The sequence below is a fragment of the Argiope bruennichi genome, chromosome 8, assembly GCF_947563725.1.
Source record: "Argiope bruennichi chromosome 8, qqArgBrue1.1, whole genome shotgun sequence".
NCBI classification, from domain to species: domain Eukaryota; kingdom Metazoa; phylum Arthropoda; class Arachnida; order Araneae; family Araneidae; genus Argiope; species Argiope bruennichi.
The window spans coordinates 79,788,007-79,810,869 of record NC_079158.1 but is presented as its reverse complement, the minus strand read 5'-3'; the positions used below and the strand labels follow the sequence as shown (position 1 = coordinate 79,810,869).

Genomic DNA, 22,863 nt, shown 5'->3' with positions numbered 1-22,863 from the left:
GCATTTTGTAAATGCCATTTAATAAATTATTTGTAAAAGTACAAATAATATATTAAATGACACATATTTGAAATTCCTATACAATGCATACTATTTTAAAAGAAAAAACAGACTTTCATATATAATCATCATTAATACTAATGTCAATAATTCGGGGTAAGCCAGTCTTTTTCTTGAGAAGAATTTCTTTCTGAACACCACATTAGGGCTTCATTTCAATTTATTTACATCATTTAAGTAATAATGAAAAACATAAAACATGTTGCTATTTTAAATGTTCTCCTAATACTTTTGAATATCCAAACATATTTCTGCCATAAACTCGCCTTAACGAAAAAAATAGGACAAACATTACTAAAAATTTTATAATATAAATAAAATCATATTTGGGCCCTAACTGAGAAAAAAGAATAATAATTTAAAGCATTAAAGCACTAAGTGTCTTATGTATAATGTCTATGCATAGACATAATATTAAAAATAAAGGATATAAATATTAATATGCGAATACAAAATATTTTTCAAGCTTTTCAACTTTGCAGTTTATGCCATATATCTAAAATTTTCTAAGAAACTTTTTTCTTTTCTAAAGCATTAAATAAATCCTGATCTGGTATACATTGATGAAATTATAGTTTAGGATTTCAAAGGCAAAAACGAGTTAAGTTTTTTTTTTTTTTTTTTTTTTTTTTTAAATATTGGAGGTTCAATTGGTGAAAAATGATATCACTTTCAGTTTGAGATAACATCATTTTCTTAAATTAAAAATAAAGTAAATTTTTAACAATACAATAGATTTTTTTAACATTTTTTTTTTTACAATTAAACTTGTCGACATTCATAATCAGCTGGTATGAATTATTGACAATGTTAAATTTTAATTCAATTTTTTGTATGCAATTCAATCTGAAATCTATTTGTTAAATAGCAAATCACATTAATGTATGTAAATCATATTAACTTTCTTATGTATACATAGAAAGATCAGTAAAGCCCTTTAAATTCAAAAAGGTGTTTCGTAAATCAAGGAAAGTACCGTCTTCCCATAGTAAATTTAGTATGTTAAATTTTTTAGGGAGGTTACAGCGCTCTTAGAGGCGAAATAAGGAAGTTACAAAGAAACAGCTTACAAATTATAACGTTTGGCAAAGAAGTACAATTAGAAAAATGTTTGTTATATCATCACATGAACAGAGAAAAAAGTCTTGGAGTTTTCTATAAAATTGGTGAAGATACGAACGTTCCAGGAATGGAAAGTAAATTGGTCCAAAAATTGAAAAATAAAAAAATGTATTATCCGGTTACCATACAGATTTCCAGAGTTAAGCAAGGATGGAGTAAAATTTTAACAGTTAAAAATAAATAAATATAATTTTAAAACAATTCTAACAAACATCATCGGAGGAGAGAGAATCTGAGGATACATTTTTCAATTTAAGATAAATCCTTTCTCAAATTACGGAAAGTTCATAAGTTTAATCTCAAACATCTCTGCCAGTTTTGCAGATAATTTCATGAAACTTTTTTTGTGTGTTGTTATTATGGTACAGCGTACATTTTTCTAATTCGGATTTTTGGCAGATTATTCATTTATTTTATTTGTTTATTCATTGTTTGAAACCTGTTTCAATATATTTAACATAGCCACTTTACTACATATAAATATTACTTCCCTGGATATGCGTGTTGTCATTTTGAATTTATAGGGCTTAAAAGGACTTTGCCACTAACATATATGATAATTTACATTTATATATATATATATATATATATATATATATATATATATATATATATATTTATATATATATACAGAGAAAAATAATAAAGATAATTAAATTTACTTTGACGTTTGTTGTCCACTGAATGATGATTATCAGCTTATCATATATTTTAATACAGCGCATAATACAATCCGTCTGGGGCTGCGGCACTTCGAATTATTCTGCTATATATGTATGGAACATCTTCGCATACCTTATCTAAAGCAGAATCGGCAATAACTGTTCGAGGATAGGCAGTCATCGAATCGCTTACATTCATATGTTCAAACCAGACGGGTACATGGTTGTAAGCACTCGACTAAATTGCTTAATGTAAGCTAAGGTAAAGGAATGTAGCATTACTGCTTTAATTTTAGCATTACTGCTAAGCTAAAGTAAAGGAACAATCGCACAAATGTAATTTTTTATAGACAAAAAAAAATGCGAATTATGGTAACATAAATGTACAATCGCAAAAATGTAATTTTTTATAGATAAAAAAAGGCCAAATATGGTAACATAAATGTATTATTTTTTAATATTTTTTGAGTTTTCGATCGTTAGAGAAATGGAACAATTCTGTCTTACCATCAAATATCATGACTCTCTCATGTAACAGTGAATACTGATTGAAATCCTGTCAGACGCAGTTTTAAAGATAAACTCAACAAATACTGATGAGATTTAGAAAAGTTGTTAAAATTATATTTATAAAAATAAATATAATATTATGTAGGAATTAAAAAGAAAGAAAGACAGTTTTAATTTATTAGTAATGTATGATTTCTATAAAACTGTCACATACGTTGGAAATTCAAATCGACAAAGGTTTAACGGGCAGAAAGAATGGATTGAAAAGAACAGTAAACATGGAATGCAATGATTCACCTCCTTACAGCCACAAGAGACAAGATTCATGCTAGATAAGTTTGATCCAGTGGAGTAAAGTGACATTCGGGGAAGGTGGCATTTGGCGATATTTAATAGACAAAAGGTGCTGATTACTTTCAATTGGCGCTTAAACGAATATTGTAAAATCTGTCATCATTTCGGAAAAGCAAGTTGTTCACAAAGTAAGCTGTGTGCATTGAGATTAAAAAGAGTATTTCCCATCATATGGGGATGAAATGTTATATCTATTCTACCAATTATTCTATTTGCTTCTAAGGTGATTCAATTTTTCTAAACAATTTTTCAGGCTTTGAGTATGGTCGTTATAAAGAATATCATCAAGTCTTTGCAGTATATGTATTCCTATTTATATATGTATGGGTAGGCAGATTACTGAACGATAGTAATAAAATTATTACACATGTTATTCCGTTCCAGATTTCCAAAATATCAGAAAAAAACAGAGGTCATAGTGCATAATTATATAAAAAAATATTAATCTTAATTGATTTTTGATTTCGTTATATTAAGTTTGAATTGTTTTAATTTTAGATGATTTTTATATGACATATAAAAACTTTATTATTTACTTCAGCTTTAAAAAGTTTTCGAAATTTTTTTGATTTATCACCTCTAAGTTTATAAACTCCTAATTATCTTTCTTTTTTATAATCTTAACTAATCATTTTACTGCGTTTGATTTTAATAGTCATGCAATGTTTATTTATTTTATAACTATATTGTTTTAAATTATCTAACAATATCTTAATCAATAACTCTTTCTAATTTTTATCTAACAATATATCTTTCCTAATGTGTCAGAATGCTTATTCTTCAAGTAAATTCTTACTTTCTCTACATTGCACTATATATGTATATAAGTATATCAAAGCACAAATTCGCTTACATTGTTAGAAAATTTGTAAAACAGCTTCTAACTTTTTTAAAACTTTATTTCAGTTTAAATCAAACCTAGAAACAAAAAAATGCTAGAGTTAATGCTTTGCCTTTTTTTTTTTAATTAAAAGGTGCTTTGAAATTTTGAATTTTATTAAGGGTAAAAATGAGTTCTCTCTTGGGCGACAAGACTAAAGCATCAAGGCACTTTAATTTTAACTCTTTACAGAAGTTTGCACTTAAGACTAAACGATCACTGGGGAATACGTGTGAAGAACGAAAGAAATCTGTTTTCTTTTAACTTTTCTTAACTATGTCTAAGGTTTTTTTTTATAATTTTACAATTTTGTTTCTTTTTTATTAATTTTACCTATTTTATAAGTCAGTATGCATTATATTTCTATGCTGCAATTTCTTTCCAGGTTTAAAAAATATGAAAATAAAGATGTGCATAATTTTGGCATCCGACTAAAAATGAAGATTTTAGATTCATCTCATCAATTTTGATTGAAATAAAATATTCATTTTAAATATGATGCAAGATTTCAAATGTTCGCAAGATACAGAATATATTTCATCAGGGATCAATTTATAAATTATGAAAAATGAAACATATTCATTTAAATTAAAAAGAATTATGATTGTTATTTGTCGAATTTCCATTTGTAATATTTTAAAATATTTTCATGTAGAGATTACAAATTGTCTGTCATTTGCAGAGATCTTTGATATGGAAATTTTAAAATTTTAGATTAATAAATGTAGAAATTAATGAAAAATATCAGATGTTTCAAAACAGTAATGAGATATTCTGTGCTTAGATCCTAATTTACTTATATATGAATTTAATTTCTTTATTTTTATGAAATTCTAACTTATAAAATCAAGCACTTTAAACTTTTTGAGATTTTATGCCATTCGCGTTTCTACAACTCGATGTTTGATCTTTTTTTCATATATCATAAAGAAATTATCTATAAATATCAATTAATAGGCATTTTGAAACAAAATATTTTTTAAGAAAATGTGCAACTCTATAAAACTTTATTGATTTTAAATCTAGGATTTCCGGCTTCACCTTTTAAAATGTGTAAATTTTAAATAAAGAGTTATAATAAAATTTAGGTTTTAATTTAAAATATAACTATCGTAAATGTGTAACAAAGTGTAATTATTGTTCTCACATTTTAGAAAATCGGAAGCATTTTTTAGTTTCTCCTTAAAAATTATTTTACTTAATTTTATTAAAGCTGGCGACATCTAGTTTAAAATAAAGCATTTTTTAACCACATACAGAAAAATCGTTTTTTTTTTTTTTTTTTTTTTTTTTGGTTTTTAGTCTAGGATGGCAATACACAATTACTTTAGTTCATGACACATACTGTCAAAATGGTCAAATTACGATTCGTAACTGCGATTGGGAACGTGGTTTTGGTTAATCATGCATTTTATATCTCCTTTAAATATTAACTTTAATGGAAATTGAGCAAATATATTTTGTAGTTTGCCTATTCTTTGATAATAATAATATCATAGGATATCTAAGAATATCGTATTTAACTTAAAAGAGGAAATCACGTCAAAGCTAACCATGTGTCGATTCTAAATATATCATCGGTAATAATTTAAATAATTTGAAATCCAGATGATTCCACTACAAACAAATAATGTTTCTGACTAGTAGAAACTCATCTATTAATAATAAATGTTCTTTTTCTAGTTTAGCTAATATAATTAGGTCCAGAAATTCCTTAGTATGAAAAATAAATAGTTCTGAAAGTAAAAATAAAATAAAATTTTATAATTAGTTTAAAATTAGTTAAATGTGAAAATAAAATCAGTTTTAGAAAATTTGTTTCATAAAATTGAAACTTGTTTTATAAACCTAAGGATAAATTGAAAGAAATTCAAAAATTAAAAGAAAAAAAAAGATAATTTAAAAAAAAGTAAGAATAATAAAGTAGTACGAGAAAAATTATATTTTCAAAAACTCAAAGAGGAATAAAATATTTCCTAAAATTATTCTATAACGATTCGACATTAATTAGCTCAAACTTTTAAGTTTCAAATATTGTTTTAAATGGATAAATTCGTATTTGGATGAACCTTTTTAATTGTTTAAACTAAATTTTGAAACCAAAGAAATAAATTCAAATTACTTACCCGATATCAAACCCATATAAATCACCAATACAAACAAATTATGTAAGCCCATTTCAGTCATACAGTTCATATTAACGTTTTTCTCAAAGATTCGCAAAATCCGTCAAGAGTTAGATGCACGCGCTTTTTGCCGCACCGGTTGATATTAGGACAGTAAACATTCCACGGACGGTTTTTCCCGCGGTTCTCTGTTCAACTGGAGTTCCTGAATCGGATGGATCCTCCTACTACTCTGAAGATCCAACTCTGCCCTCTAGCGGAAAAATACTCATCGTTTGTCATCGTAATCGTTACCCGATGGAGAACTTTTGACATGTGGACTGCATTGGGCTGGAAAAGTTTGTTGGAGTATTGAGTGTTTGTGATAGATGGTACACATTGGAAAACGAATAAATAGAAAATAATTCTAAATAGGTGAATGCATATTAATCACATTGCTTTTCAGAGGCAAAGGGTTTTAGACTTCTTTATGTTTAAATAATTGAAAATTCTTTAAATTTGGGTTCACATTTGTTTAATAATTTAAAATTTGAATTATTAGACCTACTTCAAAATTATGCATATTTTTTCAAGTTTTTATATTATTAATAATTCGCTACAGTATCTAAAGAAGAATATGCTTTAAATCAAAATTGATTTACAATAATTTGTTTCATTTTTTTTTTCTAGAATTTAACAACTTGCTTGTGAATATACATTGATTTTATGATTCAGTTGATACAAATAACTGCTCTGATTTATTAGTGAAATCCTTTAAATTTTATCTCTATTATTGTATAATTCGTTTTCAAAAGAAGACAGGCATCAACAACGTATAAATTCAAAAATGTTCAAATACCATATTATCCTTTTTTAATATTACATTGATGATAATAAAATGCTAAAATACAATATTTTTAAAACATTTTTTAATTAATTATATTTATAATCATCGTTTAATTAATAATATTTATCATAAAAGTAGCATAATTAATGATGTATTAATTATTGATATTTATTAAATAATTTTCAATTAATGATATTATAACCAACATATTTTTTATTATTATTTAAATAAGACATTATATTGCACCAGGAATTACAGTGAAATTGTATGTTTAACATTTATATTGAGCAGAAACTAAAAGTTACTTTTGTTTAAAAATTTAAAAAAAAAATGTTGTTCGTTTTTTAGCTTTCTACCAAATAACTGCTCTACTTATAAGTTCGTACACCGAAAAATGTAAATCAGTACAAATATTTTCTTGGCCAAAAATACAATTTCAGGATAAACTGCCAGAAACGAGCTGAATTTTTAAAAAAATTATTTGTTATAAGTTATGCAGATGCAAAATAATTTTAAAAATGGATTTTAAATTAAATGCATCTTTTAACTACAGATTCCAAGAAATGTTTAAAAGATTTTCTAAACATAATGAATGTCTTAGATAAAATAGGTTTTCCTTAAATAGATTTTCTTTTTATTTCAAAATAAGGAAATGTTTAACATATGTTTTTTTTTGTTTAATTAAAATCGGTAACCCCAAAAGACTGAATAAAAATGCTTGAGGTGCAACAAATTAAATGTTGAAAGTTCACTCAAAATGTGTTGGATATTTAAACTATCTCCATATATATAGCAAACCAGTATAACAAAAAAAATAACAATAATACGATCGCTTCAGAATTTTAATAATTATCAAATAATTCATGTTTAATAAATCAATGTATTTAGCAAAAAATAAATCGTATTTTTATAAATAAGTTAATCTATGTATTTTAATAAATAAGATAATGTAATATTGATACTTTCCTAATGCACGTGATTAAGTCTGTGTCTGAACTAAAATTATTTCATAAATTATATTGAGAAAATTATGCACTGTATGAGTTTTAATCATTTACGTTTTTTGGCATTCTTAACCTGTTATACAAAATACTAAATACATTTACAGAAGTTGAACATTGTTTTTAATGATCTAAGGGACTAGATTTTTTTTTGTTCTTGCGTTTATAACAACTTATTTAGTATAATATTTTATTTATAGATCATTGGCTCTAATAAATTCAATAATTTATTGTGTTTTAACTGAAAAAGATTGAATCCATCAAATCTTTTATGAATTAGAAAAATAATTTCATTTCCTTGAAAATAAACTGAAAAAGATTTCCATTTACTTAAAAACACAAAACTAGAATTTACGGTACATGGAATTTGAACTTACATTTCAACTATGAACTAATATCGGTAAAGATTGCATTAAAACATAATGAAGATATCAACCAATAAACCGATGTCAGTGATAAAATGGGGTGAAAACATATATGACTTGCGATTTCTGTATAAAACCTTCCTGTGGAGAAAACTTGCATAGAAGAAACACACTTTTACAGACATTTCCAGAAAATAATCGAGAATATTTTTCCTGTGCATGTATTACATATGGAAGAAAAACATTTTTACAGATACTTTCAGAAAAAAAAATACTATCGGAGCTGAAAACAATTTGGACATAATTTGATTGCTAAAAAAATTGTTTCGTAATGTTGTTATGAGAATAAAAGCATTCAAAATGATCACTTTATCGCGTGCTAGCTCGTTTTTCTGCTTAAAAATATTCATATATTTTATGTTATCTTATCACACTAGAATTCCAGATGTGAAAAAAAAAAAAAAAACGATCTGCTGTAATAAGAAAAAATATTTAATTTAGTAGTTAGAACAAATTGTGTCACTAAATTGTGCATATTATTTATTTACTTTACAAAATAGAATAAATGTTTAAATTTTTTTAATCTAATAAAAGTAAGGTAATTTGTATATTTTCTAGTTGCAGTCGAAAATAACTAATAAAATTTAAAAAAAAATAATATAAACTGTAAAAAAGCTCAATTTCACTTTTAAGAAAATAAGTGAAAGTTGTATATTATATCTATATTGTGTGTATAGAAAATTATATGAAGAAGATATATATAAGAATAACTTATTGAAAGACATATATAAGGGAACTAAAGCTTCTCCATTCTACAGAATTTAAATTAGCTTTGCACAGTAAACTAAAATTTTAACCTGTAAATTTGTCACAACACGATTAAATCATCTGGAATATAATATTAATATATTTACTGAAAATCTGCAAAATTTAATGAAAGTTGCTTTTAATTACTTACTACATTTTGTATTATGTAGAATGCATGTTCGAAACGATATTTTATTTCTTTTGAAAAGGTTTGCCTACTGTTTACGGCGTCTACTGTTACTGCATCATTAATCAGAGATACGACCTTATATAGGCTTCAAAAACATATTATTTATTTTCACTTTGGATTTCCGTATCTATTTTTTATTAGAGAAAATCTGATGAAAACATTTTGAAAATAGCATCAAAAACGTGTTCAACGAAACTATTTAAGTAACTTTTTTTCACAAAAGTATTAAAAAATTTTAATACTTTTATTTTATTTCATGAATTGGTATAAACACAAAATGCTATTACTTAATAACAGGAGAGTCAGTTAATCGAAATCCGAAATACCCTTTATTTACTGAATTATTTTACCATCAATTTTTCAAATTTATTTTTGAATCTTTAGTTAAGTTTTGGTATAGCATAAACTCAGGAAGAAGAAAAAACTTTTTTAATCATTTAAAATAATTTAATTAATTAAATTAATAATTAAAGATCTTATATGCTATTTTTAGTTGATACCCACTGTTTTCTGTTGAAAATACGTTCTTTGTGTTCTTCTAAATACTGTAAGAAAAAATAGTAATATTTTGAAGTTATCAGCAGAATTTAAACAACACTTTCAAGTACCGTCGGTAAATAAAGGGTTAATAGATATTATGCTACAATTAAATTTGTAATTGCGTGCATATTTCTAGGAATTTATAGAAAAAAATTATAGGGTACAAAAGTAGAATTTTATTATCTTCAACAAATGCTTTTGCAAAATTAAATGCCTGCACAACAAAGCCTCCTTGAAAAGAAAAGCGGTATTAAATGCCTAATAAATTGCAAAAGCATAAGCCCAAACTTTAGATTTAAGAAAAAATATATGTTTCTAGTGAGTGATTTTAGTTTCACACGCATGAGCTATTTTGAAATCAGAATTAAGATCTAGCGAATTGAGCCATAAATGTCAGTTTGGACTTTGTCCAGCACGAAAGAATAATGAAGGTTCCCGTGTTGATAGCGGCATTTCACGCCTTTCTTACTAAACAAGCTACTAATCTTTAAGATATATTTCATTTTTGATTATACGCTTCAAGAATAATGGTTTTTAGAATCGGAGTTAATTTATTGGGTATTTTCGAAGTATTATTCTTCCTTTAGTTTTAATTAATATAGGCATAAAATTCGTGAAGTGTTTTGAAAGAATTTATTATCTTGTAGTTGTTTTGCTATGAAAATGCATTTCTATAAATTCATCCTAAAGTGCATTATGGAGTTTTTATATTTTTTTCTAATACAGATGACGTTATTATGTCTTGAGATTGCAATCTTGACAACTATAAAAAAGAGCTGAAGTGTTACAAAGTCATTTCACAACATACAATCACAAACACCTGTTTCAAAACAGAATAGAAAACATCATTCCGGTTAACAGTGCTACTGTACACTGACCAGCAAGGATTTATTTATTTTTAGTAAATACAAGGAAGGGCAGCAACCAAACTTAGCAATGATTTGGTGTGGTAAATATTGATTTTTTAAAAAACTATAAGGAATATATAGAAATAATTTTGCAGTATAAATTTTTGTGTACTCATATCTAGCTTAAATGTAAAAATGATGAAGGAGAAGATGTGTGTATCTGTGTTTCTGCACATGTTTTGACTCTCTATAGGAAAGATTGGTTGAACCACAGCTACAAATTTTAGCATATATATATATTTAGAAGAATGGAATAATTACTTCGAAACTAATGTTTCAGAATTTTAATTAAAATATTAATTAATCAAAAATTAGTATGAATGATTAATATGATTTTTAAAAAAAATTCATATTAGTTTTATAGCTGTACAAATTTTTCCTCATCTGTAGAGATTTTTCTTAATTTCTGATAATGTATTACAGTGCTGATCTTAAATTCAAACAGTTTTTGTGTTTTCATCAGATATTAATTTGTGGTATTTACTTTCATTGTTGAAAACTCAGATACCACAGAATTGAACAGAAAGATTCTGTACAATATCTGCATAGTTTCAATGTTATTTCGCAATACCGCCAAGAAAATCAAACCGAACAATTCCATTTTTAATGGAGTTACAAAGCTATGGAATTTATCTCCTTCAGGGACGTATTAATAAACTTAACACACTTAAGTCCATTAAAATAGCATGGCATATATGTATGTTAATTGAACGCAGTCTTTAATCTGATAATATGTGTAAGCGATTTAAATGAAATTAAATATAATTTTATTCTCGGTGAACCAAATGATCGCATGATGTAACCATTATGAAATATAATCATGATGATAAAGAATAGTAGGCTCACGTGGTAATAAATAAATAATAATAGATGTTGTTTGAAGATGTAATGAAACTTTTTTGGACAAAGGATTCGTGGTAATGTTTTGTTTAAAAAAACTTAGATTGTATCCAGCATACATATTTCCACATAATGCAATCGAGTAGAAGTCAAATATTTTTGGACTGTGGTAATTTTTCTTTATATCGGTGATTATATATTGAGGAGACTCAAATATGTGTTTTCGAATACTCGACATTCATGCTGATTAACTGGAATCAAAGTTTGTGGATGTCCATTTTTTTAAAAGTAAAGACCATAAGCTAACAACTTTTCCTTTAGTTTCTTTAATTTCTTAGATGAGTTTCACGTGTGTCACTTTTTAAATTTTATATTTATTCTGCTATCAAATTTATTGACAGAGATCAAAATTAAAAATATTTTAGAAGCATTTATTCAAATTTTTATTTCGAAATTTAATACTGCAGTGCTTCGTATACAGGAAAGTAAAGATTTAATAAAACCTGCTCTTAAAAACAGTTTTAAAAATTAATTTTTTTTTTATGTAACACAAAAGAACAAGATGAAGAAAGAGATGGAAACGCAATGGACTTACAAATGCCCATTCAAAGCTTATTTTTTTTTAAAACATACATAAACAATTTCTATCGATTTATTTTAGTAAAAAAATAAATAAAAAACCAGCAGCATTTCAAAATTTTTTAAATATTTAAAACATTTTTACATCTAGGTTAAATGAAAGTTATATCTTTCAAGTACTTAAATAAATAAAGGTTTATATTTGCGTCCCCCAGATTTACTTGGCGATTTTCAGATAAAGCAAGATCATCAAGCGCCATCATTCACAAGATGTTTGTATTCCAAGATTTACTTGATGATTTTCAGATTACGCCAAGAGTGCAAACATTATTTTGCTGTCATTTTGCATTTCCACAGAGGCCAAACAAAAGTAAAAAAATCAAGTATTTCTTCTTTTATAATAAAAAACTAAAAAATTAAGAAACCGAATTAAAAGAAACTTTTAAAAAACATAAAACTTTAGAATTTTTATTTTATTTCCAAAATTCTATCAAAAGGAGAACATAAAATGCATTTAAGGAAATTCAGAATTTTATGAAATTCTTGAAAAATTAATTTCATGTCAAAATTTGTTTAGTGAAAGAAAAAAATTGATTTACAGCGCTGAATAATTCATTACACAGTAAAATATGCAAAAACTGGTCGATATTATCATTCTTTAAGATATTAATTTATAATTCTTGACTGCTAAATTAGTTTTTAAATCATCTGTCAGTTACTTTTCGAAAGGGTGCGGCTCTTGAAGATTTTTTTATTGTCATTTCTGTGTAATCACTAAATTGGGTGTGTCCAGTATTCTCACATTAGAAACATATTCAGCTTTGCTATGTTCAATAATACTTGACAAGTCAAATTATTTCCGAAGAATAATTTGACGCAATCAAACCATTATTATGTGTATAAAACCGAGAACAGTGTCGTTAGGGTCATGATTAACCTTGCTAAAAAGGTATCGCTCACTGTTTGATGAACATTAATAATTTATTTTTGTAGTTTTTAATTTCTAAATGCTTGTAGTTTGTAGTCTGGTATAGCTACAAATGTTAAACGTTGTATTTGTGAGAAATATTTCATGAAATTGAATTAAGTAACAATTACTATGAAAAGCTGAACATTTGCAATGAATTTTATTCATTTTAATTTAATGTGAAATAGAAGAAAAACGAAACACTTTTTGTAACGTAATAAAGTACTAACTTTCTAAAGTAACATCGTAGTAAATATTGTAGCTTTAAATGGATTTATGCTGGTAAAGTGTATTCGAAAGCATTTTTCAGTATTCTCTAACATGTAGGATTTCCAATTACAGTGAAAAATAAAACTTTCCTTGTCCCATCGAAAATAAAATCTGTACTTTTAGAATACATATTCTTTTGAAAAATATTCTAACATAAGTTTATTTAGAAAATTTCACATGGATGTTAAGATATAAACAATTAATTTTCTAATATTCTAAAAAGTTAAATGTATTCATTAAATTTAATTTATACACAAAATTACAAAAATTGGATTATCTTGTGATGTAATATTCAATACAGTAAATTTACATGATCTTTAATTAAAGTAAATTCTTTAATGAAGGAACTTATAAAAAAATATTTGTTTTTAATAAATTATTTTCTAAATATTTGACAAATAAATTAATTCAATTTATTACGTAATTTTTAATATAATTATACTTATATTAAATCTATATTAATATAATTCCAAATATGACGCATATTTAATTTTCTTTTTCGTTTCTTTATAGAACTGTTAATGTTCTGTCCCACTTTATAACTCAAAAAAAATATCATTGTCTTGTAATTTTTCAAATACTTTGAATGGACTTAAAAAAACTAAAATGTCTCTAACAGAATAAAATTTTATTTTGGGATTTTGATTGGAATCTCATTTTTGATCAGCTCTTTAATGTTTAGTTTTCTCTTTAAAATCAAAAATGATTTTCTTTATAGTATTTTGTTATATTATTCGTTTTTATTTAGAATTATATTGTTATTATTTTATTTAATGAATTTGTAATACAAAATTCTGTAGAAATATATATTTCAAATTTTAGTTTTTGGAACAATGTATTTTCATTGAGATTGCAATTTATTACTCTTTGCATGGCATCTTAACATCTTGGTGAATTTATTTCTTTTAGATTTGCTTTTTTCATTTTATACACATATATGCCAGAATATGTGTAGTTAATAGATTATTATATCCAGTATGTATAAAGTGTCAATCATTTCTTTTATATGAAGTTTGTATAAAAAATTAATTTTGACAACTTCAACATTTAACTGCTGATGATTCTCTCAATGTATCATTGTATCATTCTTCTCATTCTGAAAAATACATATTTGAAGTCATACAGTTTCTTCTGACCATTTGTAGATAAATAAATTCAGTAATATAATAAAATTTGTAACAAGTATTTTAATTTTATTTTTACATGTAAATAAAATTTGGCCAGTAATCTTTTCACAAAAATTTTTAGACGAATATCAAAATTGGCACTAAATCCATAAAGGAGGAAATATATTTTCTTTACATCCTATAAGTTTTGCTATTTTGTAAAAATAAGAAATAAATCTATTGTCATTTTTATGTTTAAAAAATATTTTTACGTACACGGAACCATTCAAATCAAACGATAAACACATTGCATCCATTACATTTATTTACTAGAGTAGTAAAAGTGAGAGATCAATGGGCATTTTTAGATCCTGCAATTATTCATTCATATGGCGAGACTTTTTAAGATAAAATTAAAAGAAAAGTATATTTTTTGCGATTTATAGGCAGTTTCAAAAATTTTAAAATCAGAAAAAAATTGGCCCATCTGAAATATACATTTTTTATTATTTGCAAGTGATGTAAAAATCCCTTTTTTATATAACAGTATTTAAATTTAGCGTAAAAGTAATTCAAAATTGAAAATAAAGCAATGGAAAGTAAACAAAGAGTAATAGAGATTTTTAGGTGTCAAGATAAAATGAGAGATGAATTGATTTAAGATCTTTATTAAATCTTTGTCGAAAATATTTTTCTTAATTCTATTCAGACATAAATAAATGTGATAAGGAATTTTACGAAACGGAATTTTTACTGAAGTATTATAATTGATTGAATCAGTAAATCCATTGCAGACCTTCCAATTTACCTTTTTTAAAATTTCTGTGCTATCTTTCACTGTTATTTTTTATATTAATTAGGTGATTAATGTGAGAAATAAAATTAACGCTGAGAGATATTTTTGAGCTAAGGAAAATTACAATTTATAGCAACTAAAATTAACAGCATAATGGAGTTAAATTTTGTAATTTTAGACTATTTTAACTGCGGTCTCGATGATTATTACTCAATGATTTGTGCAGGGTGGTCAGTGATAAGTAAAATAATAAAATTCGTTTCTTCATAACACTGCCTCCTTGAGTCATAAAAAATGTTTATTACCCTATTTGAAATTATATTGTATCAGTAATAATTTTTTAGAAACGGAATATAGTATATTCAATTATCTTAAAATGTTCATAAATTATGCATCATTGAAATATTTTTTTTCTATTATTTGTAAATTTCTGAAACGTTATATAAAATAAAATTTAGCCACTGATTTGAACAGATAACCTTCATATATTTATATATTAAATCATTTAAAATAATTTAATTTAATTTTTTGTTATACTTTAAACCACATTACCAAAAGAATTAAAAACCCTGAAGTTTTTTTAATAATACATTGATTTGTTCAAAAGATTATTCTTCAGTACATTGAAAAAAACATTTTATAACGGATTTAAATTGTTTTCTAAAGTGTCCGTTATTGCATCCTAATAATATTCTGCGAAATAAAAAAGAACATATGCGATGATTTAATTTTTTTAATACTTTCAAATAAAATTAATTAGTTTTTTATCCAGTTTCTGATGTTAGTGACTTTAAATATGATCCTAATCATATTTCAAATTGATCCAAATCATATTTTTTCCAGAATTTGAATTTTCTATAAAATATAATAAACAAAAAGAAAAGAAATTGAGATTATATATATATATATATATATATAAACTTCTTATTCATTTTTGTTCAGAGATTAAAATATTCAGTATTTCATTTGAAATAGTATTCAGTGCCCTGTTCCAAAGGAAATTGTAAGTCTTGACAGCATGACAGTAAGCTAAGAAAAACAAGAATGGAAAGCAATGTTTGTTATCCTTTATAATTATTTCAATATTTTTATTAAATTTTATTTGATGATTGGCTATGTTGCGTTTTTTTTTTAAATTTTAATTACGAACTATAATTGATATGTGATTGTCAATTCATTAGAATAAATCAAACAATGTTACATAGATAATTGTCAATATAAAGAGCATTATAGAATAGCTAAAGTTATTTATAAATAAAAAATATGTTATATCATTTAGCTTCATACTATCGTTTATTCGTTTATATATATATATATATATATATATATATATATATATTAAATTAGATAATTATAAATGGCAAAAGTTAAAAGAATAACATTGCATTACGACAGATTTAATTTATACAAAATTTAATTTAATTCCACTACATAATGTTCAATGCTTAAAATAAATTTTCGTATTACAACAGTCCAATTAAAATTATTACAATTATTCGACAAAGCTGTGTGTATTGTTTCAATTCGCAATAATGTTTGACTTTTAATCAATTATTAAATGACTAAATATAAGCAATTACTTATTTATAAATAATTCTTTCATTCAATTCTGATTGAGATATTGTTTACAAAGAAACGTATCAAGAAATTATTGTTAAAAGTACGTTAAATTTTGTATCTTGGGCGAAGTTTTTCATTCTTAGAAAATGGACATTGAAATTGCATAAAAATACATATTACAACGAATTGTAAATGTTACAACAAATTATATTTTGATACATTTGATATATTTTGCTTTTTATTGTTAAACCTAACAGCCGAGAAATAATGATTTGAAATTCTACCCTTTTATAAACTTTGAGTTTTGAATACTTGGAAAAAATCTCTAAATCTGCTAAATGTGCAAATTCTTCCTTTTTGCTTTGATTTTATAATAGATAAAATAATTTAGTTTCCTTTCAACCACACATTTTTAATTAATATGACAATATAAAGGATATTACTTTTCAAGGATATTTCTGTACTGTTAAAACAGATCTAAATTTCCATTTTGATGATTTAAATCTATTTTTGTATTATGTTATTTATTATTAGACTTGATATATTGCTTGTAAACTGTATACATTTAAAATTTGATGATGAGAAATAATCATGATGTTCGTTAATTTCCTAATCCATAGTACAATTAAATTAGAGCAGCAAATTTTAACTGCTGACATTATCCATACTACATGGAATAATTATCCATGTTAAAAGTATAGTATTTATAAGCCCAAGAGTGTCCTGTAATAAGTTTCACCATCAGGACAAGAATATTCTTTATTTGAAACTTAATTCAATAAAAAATCCACTTTGTTTATTATCCTCGTTAACTTTCAGTCTGATACCGAGGATCCGACTATTTCCTCTAGTGTAACTTAGTGTAATCTAGAGTAATTAGTAGAGTTTGTACCAGCTCAAACATCGTTCTCAACATCAAATTTTCAAAATCTACTATGAAACAGACTCAGTAATGCTATTTTGTTTCATCGTAAAATTGGGCTATTAATATAACTAAACAAAATCTAACTACAAAATATTTAACTTTATTGCTTAATTAGAACAAAAAAAAAATAAAGTCATTTTTCCAGCAGCTAAAGAGTAATTCAAGTCTAAACATGTTTGAAAATGCATTATTTTATTCTTATCAACATCACTTAAAAAAAAATTTTTTTCTCCACAAATTATGGACCAATATTCATAAATCAAAACCTTAGTTACGATCCATTTGTTGAAATTTAAATATTTACTGCCAATTTTATATACGTCTTTTTTTTCTGAACCCTAATTCTTAGCCGTTAAACTCCTGTCCTTTTTTTTCCTGAAAGCGAAACATAAAACTGTGCATTAACACTCGGGATTACTTTTCTAGGCAAGGCAGTAGTAATTAAATTCACCGATAAGGAGCCTGAAATCCCATCTGCCGATCAGCTGTGGAAGAACATTTAAGGAACTCCTTTATCTGTCCGGTTATTTAAATTAGGATTTGCTAGAAAAGTCCTCCTTTGCTGATTCAAGTTGTATAATGGAGCCATTAACTTTCCCGTAATGCCAGCATCTCTCCGTAATGTACATTCATTGCAACTGCCATGGTTCGCGTGTAGAGAAGATTGAGTTAAGCTTACCCAACAAATGCATTAGGCTCAGATAGAGCGGTGGCACTACAAAACTCTACTAACTGGTGAACTGGAAATCTTTCGCTTGAATCGTCGAACCATGTAGATTTTCCTTTTACGTCTGAGCAGTTGCATCTTTGCATACAAAGAAGGGGTTACATTGCACGTAAGCTCTAAATCCGGTTCGGATACCAACGAGGTTTCCGGAAAATTGATGCGTTAAATTTATGTGGAAATAGTGTGAGTTATGCATATCATGATAATTAAAGAAGGCTAGAGATCTTTTATTATTCCGTTCTGTAAATATGACTGAAGCGAATGGGGTTTATGAATATTTAGTTAAATAAACAGAAGCTATGCTGTGAATTTGAATGAGAGAGAGAGAGAGGAGATATAAGAGTTGTGAATATTTAAGTAAAAGCAATGAATCATCACACAATAAGACATTGTTTGCACAGATTTTCTTTTTATTTCTTTAAAGATTAATTACATTTTTTTATGTAAAATGGTTAAGTAATAAAATGTTTGGTAGACCTTAAAGATTAAAATACAGATGATAAATAAGGTTGAAAATCAATTTTTTAATGTTTGTTTGGGTTTATTCAAGCATTGATGAATATGTAATTCGGTGATTTGATTTTTCAATGTTTATGTTTATTTTACAAAGTTTTATGTTGTCAAAGACGGTTCATTGCAGTTGACTTAAATTAATAATTTTCAAACGCATGTATATGTGTGATGACAATGCACTGATTTTACATTTTCAGAACATAATTAGTGGTTTTTATATTGATTTAACCAAATTATCAATTCCCCAATAGTTGGCATATTAATTTCGTAATATTTAGATGGTAAAACTCTTTAATAATTGAAATATTTTTGCCTCAATATTTTCATTAATAAAATGTTAATATTAGAAGAAAAATATAAAATACTGATAATTGTTATTATTTTGAATTTTATTATGCTATTTAAAGTATGTTCTTAAAAAGAGTTCTCATGAAATTTATTTCTAGTTGAAATTAGGTTTCTAAAAGTTACCTTGAAAAATATCGTCCTAATATTTACAACTTTTTGCGAAATAAATAGCTATTTTTTTAAGGATTTTCTAAATTTTTAAAATGCTCTATATATGCGACAATTTTATAATATCAAAAAAAATATTCACATTGTTGCTCTAAATTATAATTTCAGTCGCAGTTTGTCATTTATTTGAATTTCTCAGATTATTTTAATTATGTTTATTTCCAAGGCTTACAACACAAGTAAAAGAATTTTGAGGCATGCTGAGATATATCTTCTGCCTATTTTTGAACAAATAGTTTTATCAGTGCTTTGCTTTAAATATAAATATAATTATGGACATAAAATTTTAATTTTTCATAAACATACAGAAAAGCTTTCTTCCAAAACTTAGCATTCCTTATTTGTTTGAATTCCATCTCCAAATATTTGGATTTTAAGTCAAAGTAACTACTCTCATACTTATCAGTAAAATCTACATAAAATTTTGTTTCAAATATATTCAGTTTTCACAATAAAATTAATTTTTCTTCTATGCATCCCTTTATAAACCCTTTCTTTTATATTCCGTCGTAATATTATATATATATATATTTAATATTTAAGTTAAAGTATTTTTAATTAACACTTGCGAAAACTTGAGTAATATAATAGATAATACGGCTGTATTGATTTAAAGTTTCTAAAAGATTTTGGAATATCTTCAAGTTCACTAGATACACCGAATAACGGTACTGAAATCTGAAAAAAGTATCGCGAGACTTCAAATGGCTATATGACAAGTTATTGATTAAAAGATTTTATTATAAAAAAATATGTTTGATTAAATTAATATCGCCAACAGATGCAAAAGTGGAACATAGCGTTTAAAATAAACAATACAATGAAGCAACTTCGAACGGTAGTAACCACTCGAGTCAATATGAATTCATGTCTCATCTGGCGTAAGAAATAGTAACTTTAAGTAGATTCAATTGAATATAATTTTTGATATACTACCTTTTTTTATTTTCCGTTACTTTATTAGTAACCACTTTAAATTTGAAATGAAAGGTTATTCTTTTAAAAAAGAAAGAAGTCGTGATATAATAAAATAAGATAAAAATACAGCATGTAGCTATCAGTTAACATGAATTGAAAAAAACAAAACAAATTATTTAATATTTTTAAAAATATATATGGATTAATTTTTAAGTTGTAATTCGTAAGAATTTCTAGATTATTTTATCTGACATTTCGATATAACTTTTCTCTTTTTCACGTCTTAATCTTTATTTTTTGCTTTTAATACATCCATTTCTTTCTTATGACAGGAAAATGATTTTAGAATTCGAAACTGTTCCTTGGACCCATTAGAAGCAAGTTTAATGGAACCATTACAACTCCAAAATCCCAGTAATAGCTAAAGAAAAAGAAAAACATACAGATTTGGTTAGAGAGTTCTTGCAAGTTGATTGATCGTGATTTCAGTTAATGGATTTCAGGACAGGCTACGACAGCTATTAAGTATATATTTCGAGAGCATTATGTACCATCCGTTGTAATGAAAGTGGTAAAGAAGACTGTATCATTAAATTCCTTTCTTTTTTTTGTTGTTGTTCCTTTCTAATGCATTATTTTTATCCTTTTTAAGCTTTATAATGTCGTGAGAAGGTTCGATACAGTTTCGACAAATTCGTGTCGGAGGGGAAGCGGCCACTCTCCTTCTTTCAACTCATATTTAGAATTTTTGCTCAACGTTAATGCATTGAAGAATTTATACTCTGCTAATGCAAAGGAGTCTCATTAGATCTACGAAAAAATAAAATATGAAAAGAAAAGGTAAAGGAAGATAGTTATTAAAGAAAAGAAATATTCTTAAACGCAGCTGCGGGGCTTCAAACAACGCTTCCAAATTGCAGTTTAATGCGTTTCTTTTACATTTTTTTTATTGTTTCTTTCTGGATTTTTTTTTGGCAAATCCTTTTATCTCTCCTTGATAGGTTCTACCAGTCTGCTAGACCTTGAAGACTCTCTCACATACTACTTAATGAAATTAATGAGAAGATGCTTCGTAATATGGTTATGAATGTTTGTTTTTTTTTCCTTCAAGAGAACATAGAATTTAATTATAAGAAATATTTAATTTATGTTTCTGCAACATGCTGTTTTGCATTTAAACGTGAAGTACATTTAAATAAACTGGAATGAAAGAAAATAATTTAAATTCACAATTTTTTTCGAGTTAATTATAGATAAAAGATTATTTGTGTTGTTTTTAATTAGATAATTTAATATATGTTTTCGAGAATTAATAAACTTTCTAAAATTAATTTTCTTTAGGGAAAATTTATTTTACAACTATTAAATGTTATTAAATTTATATTAAAAGTATGCATTTAATTGAAATTTTATAAAATAAAATCTAATAAATATTTCTGAGAATTAAAAAAAATCGAGAATATTTTAAAAGAGTTTCATAATTTTTACATTTTTATTGCTTGCAAATTAAGCAAACTTTTTAATGCAAAACATGCAACTAAATATTGCACTAATTGCATTCCTATCCAAAATAATCTTCCTGAATTTATATTTCAAATAAGGAGATATAAAAGAAATGACAACTTAATATAAGGATTTCAAATAATGACTTATAAGGATTTCGACATATTCAAGATTGACAAGATTTTTAATTTTTATTTTCAAACATAACAGTAATTTTCTAAGCTATTGTAATATGAACTTCAAAAAATTGGTTTTATACAATTAAGAAATCTCAAACCTATATATAAAGGAAAATAGAGATAACAATTAGGAATTTATTTCAATGATCAGTTACAGCAAGTAGTTTATTTGACATTTGAATATCGTATTTTTAAACATATATTTTCAAGTCCAAAAACTTTTTGGTTTTCCCTCTCTATTAGCAACGAAATTTTTTTTCAAATGATTTTAACTATGAAAATATGAGATTTGTGCTAAAATTAATAGAATTTTAAATTTTTTGAAATTTTTTTAAAGAAAAGAATGCAAATTTTCAACCTAAACAACTATCATCACATTGCATGTACTTGATTCGAGGGAGGATGAAAGATACACAAAGAGTGGTATTTATTAATATAAATATTTAATTTATATCGTCTTGAATGTCTTCAATTAATTTATGCTTAAACTCACTACTTGTTTTTCATAATAAATTATGTTAATTTGACTCGATATTTTCTTTGATATTTCATTATGTGCCTTCTTATTTGAGGAAGAATATGCTAAGAAAGATACATATATTTTATTTATTTACACTTATTAATTACACTGATTGAATTGATTATTGATTGACTGAAAAATTGATTATTTACACTTAAAAATAGCAGTATGTTTTATCGTTTATATATATATTTATTTATTTACATAACATTTATATGTAGAATAAGTATGCAAAATTATTTCGCTCAAAAATATTTTGTACTATTGTTCAGATTTCCTTTTATACGCTAATGTGATTGTTAAAAAGAATTTTGTGAAAAAAATGCTTTATAAGATTAATGTTAATTGTAACCTTAAATATACATTGTATACTCCATTAAAATAATCTATATTACTATTATAAAAGTGAAAGTTTGGATGCATGGATGGATGTTTGTTATTCAATAACGTCAGAACGGCTGAAAGGATTTTTATAAAATTTTGCACTGATATATATTATAATCTGGAATTGGACATAGGTTACTATTTATCACTGTAATTTAGTGATTTATTTTTTTATTAATTAAAAAGTAAACTTTCCAGCCAAAAAATCT

The 22,863-nt window shown here is 25.3% G+C and overlaps 1 protein-coding gene across 4 annotated transcripts in view; it reads right to left on the bottom strand.

The window, feature by feature from the left end:
- LOC129981948 (cell adhesion molecule DSCAM-like) overlaps positions 1 to 22,863 on the bottom strand; it is a 627,118-nt gene that overhangs the window by 580,991 nt on the left and 23,264 nt on the right. For 3 of the 4 annotated variants that reach the window (XM_056093014.1, XM_056093015.1, XM_056093017.1), the window contains exon 1: positions 5,715 to 5,886. The exons of the other annotated variant lie outside the window; for it this stretch is intronic. In XM_056093014.1, coding sequence (XP_055948989.1) covers positions 5,715 to 5,784 — 70 coding nt within the window. In that variant the 5' untranslated portion in view covers positions 5,785 to 5,886. Of the gene's footprint in view, positions 1 to 5,714; positions 5,887 to 22,863 lie in introns of those variants that run through there. 4 annotated transcript variants of the gene reach the window in all.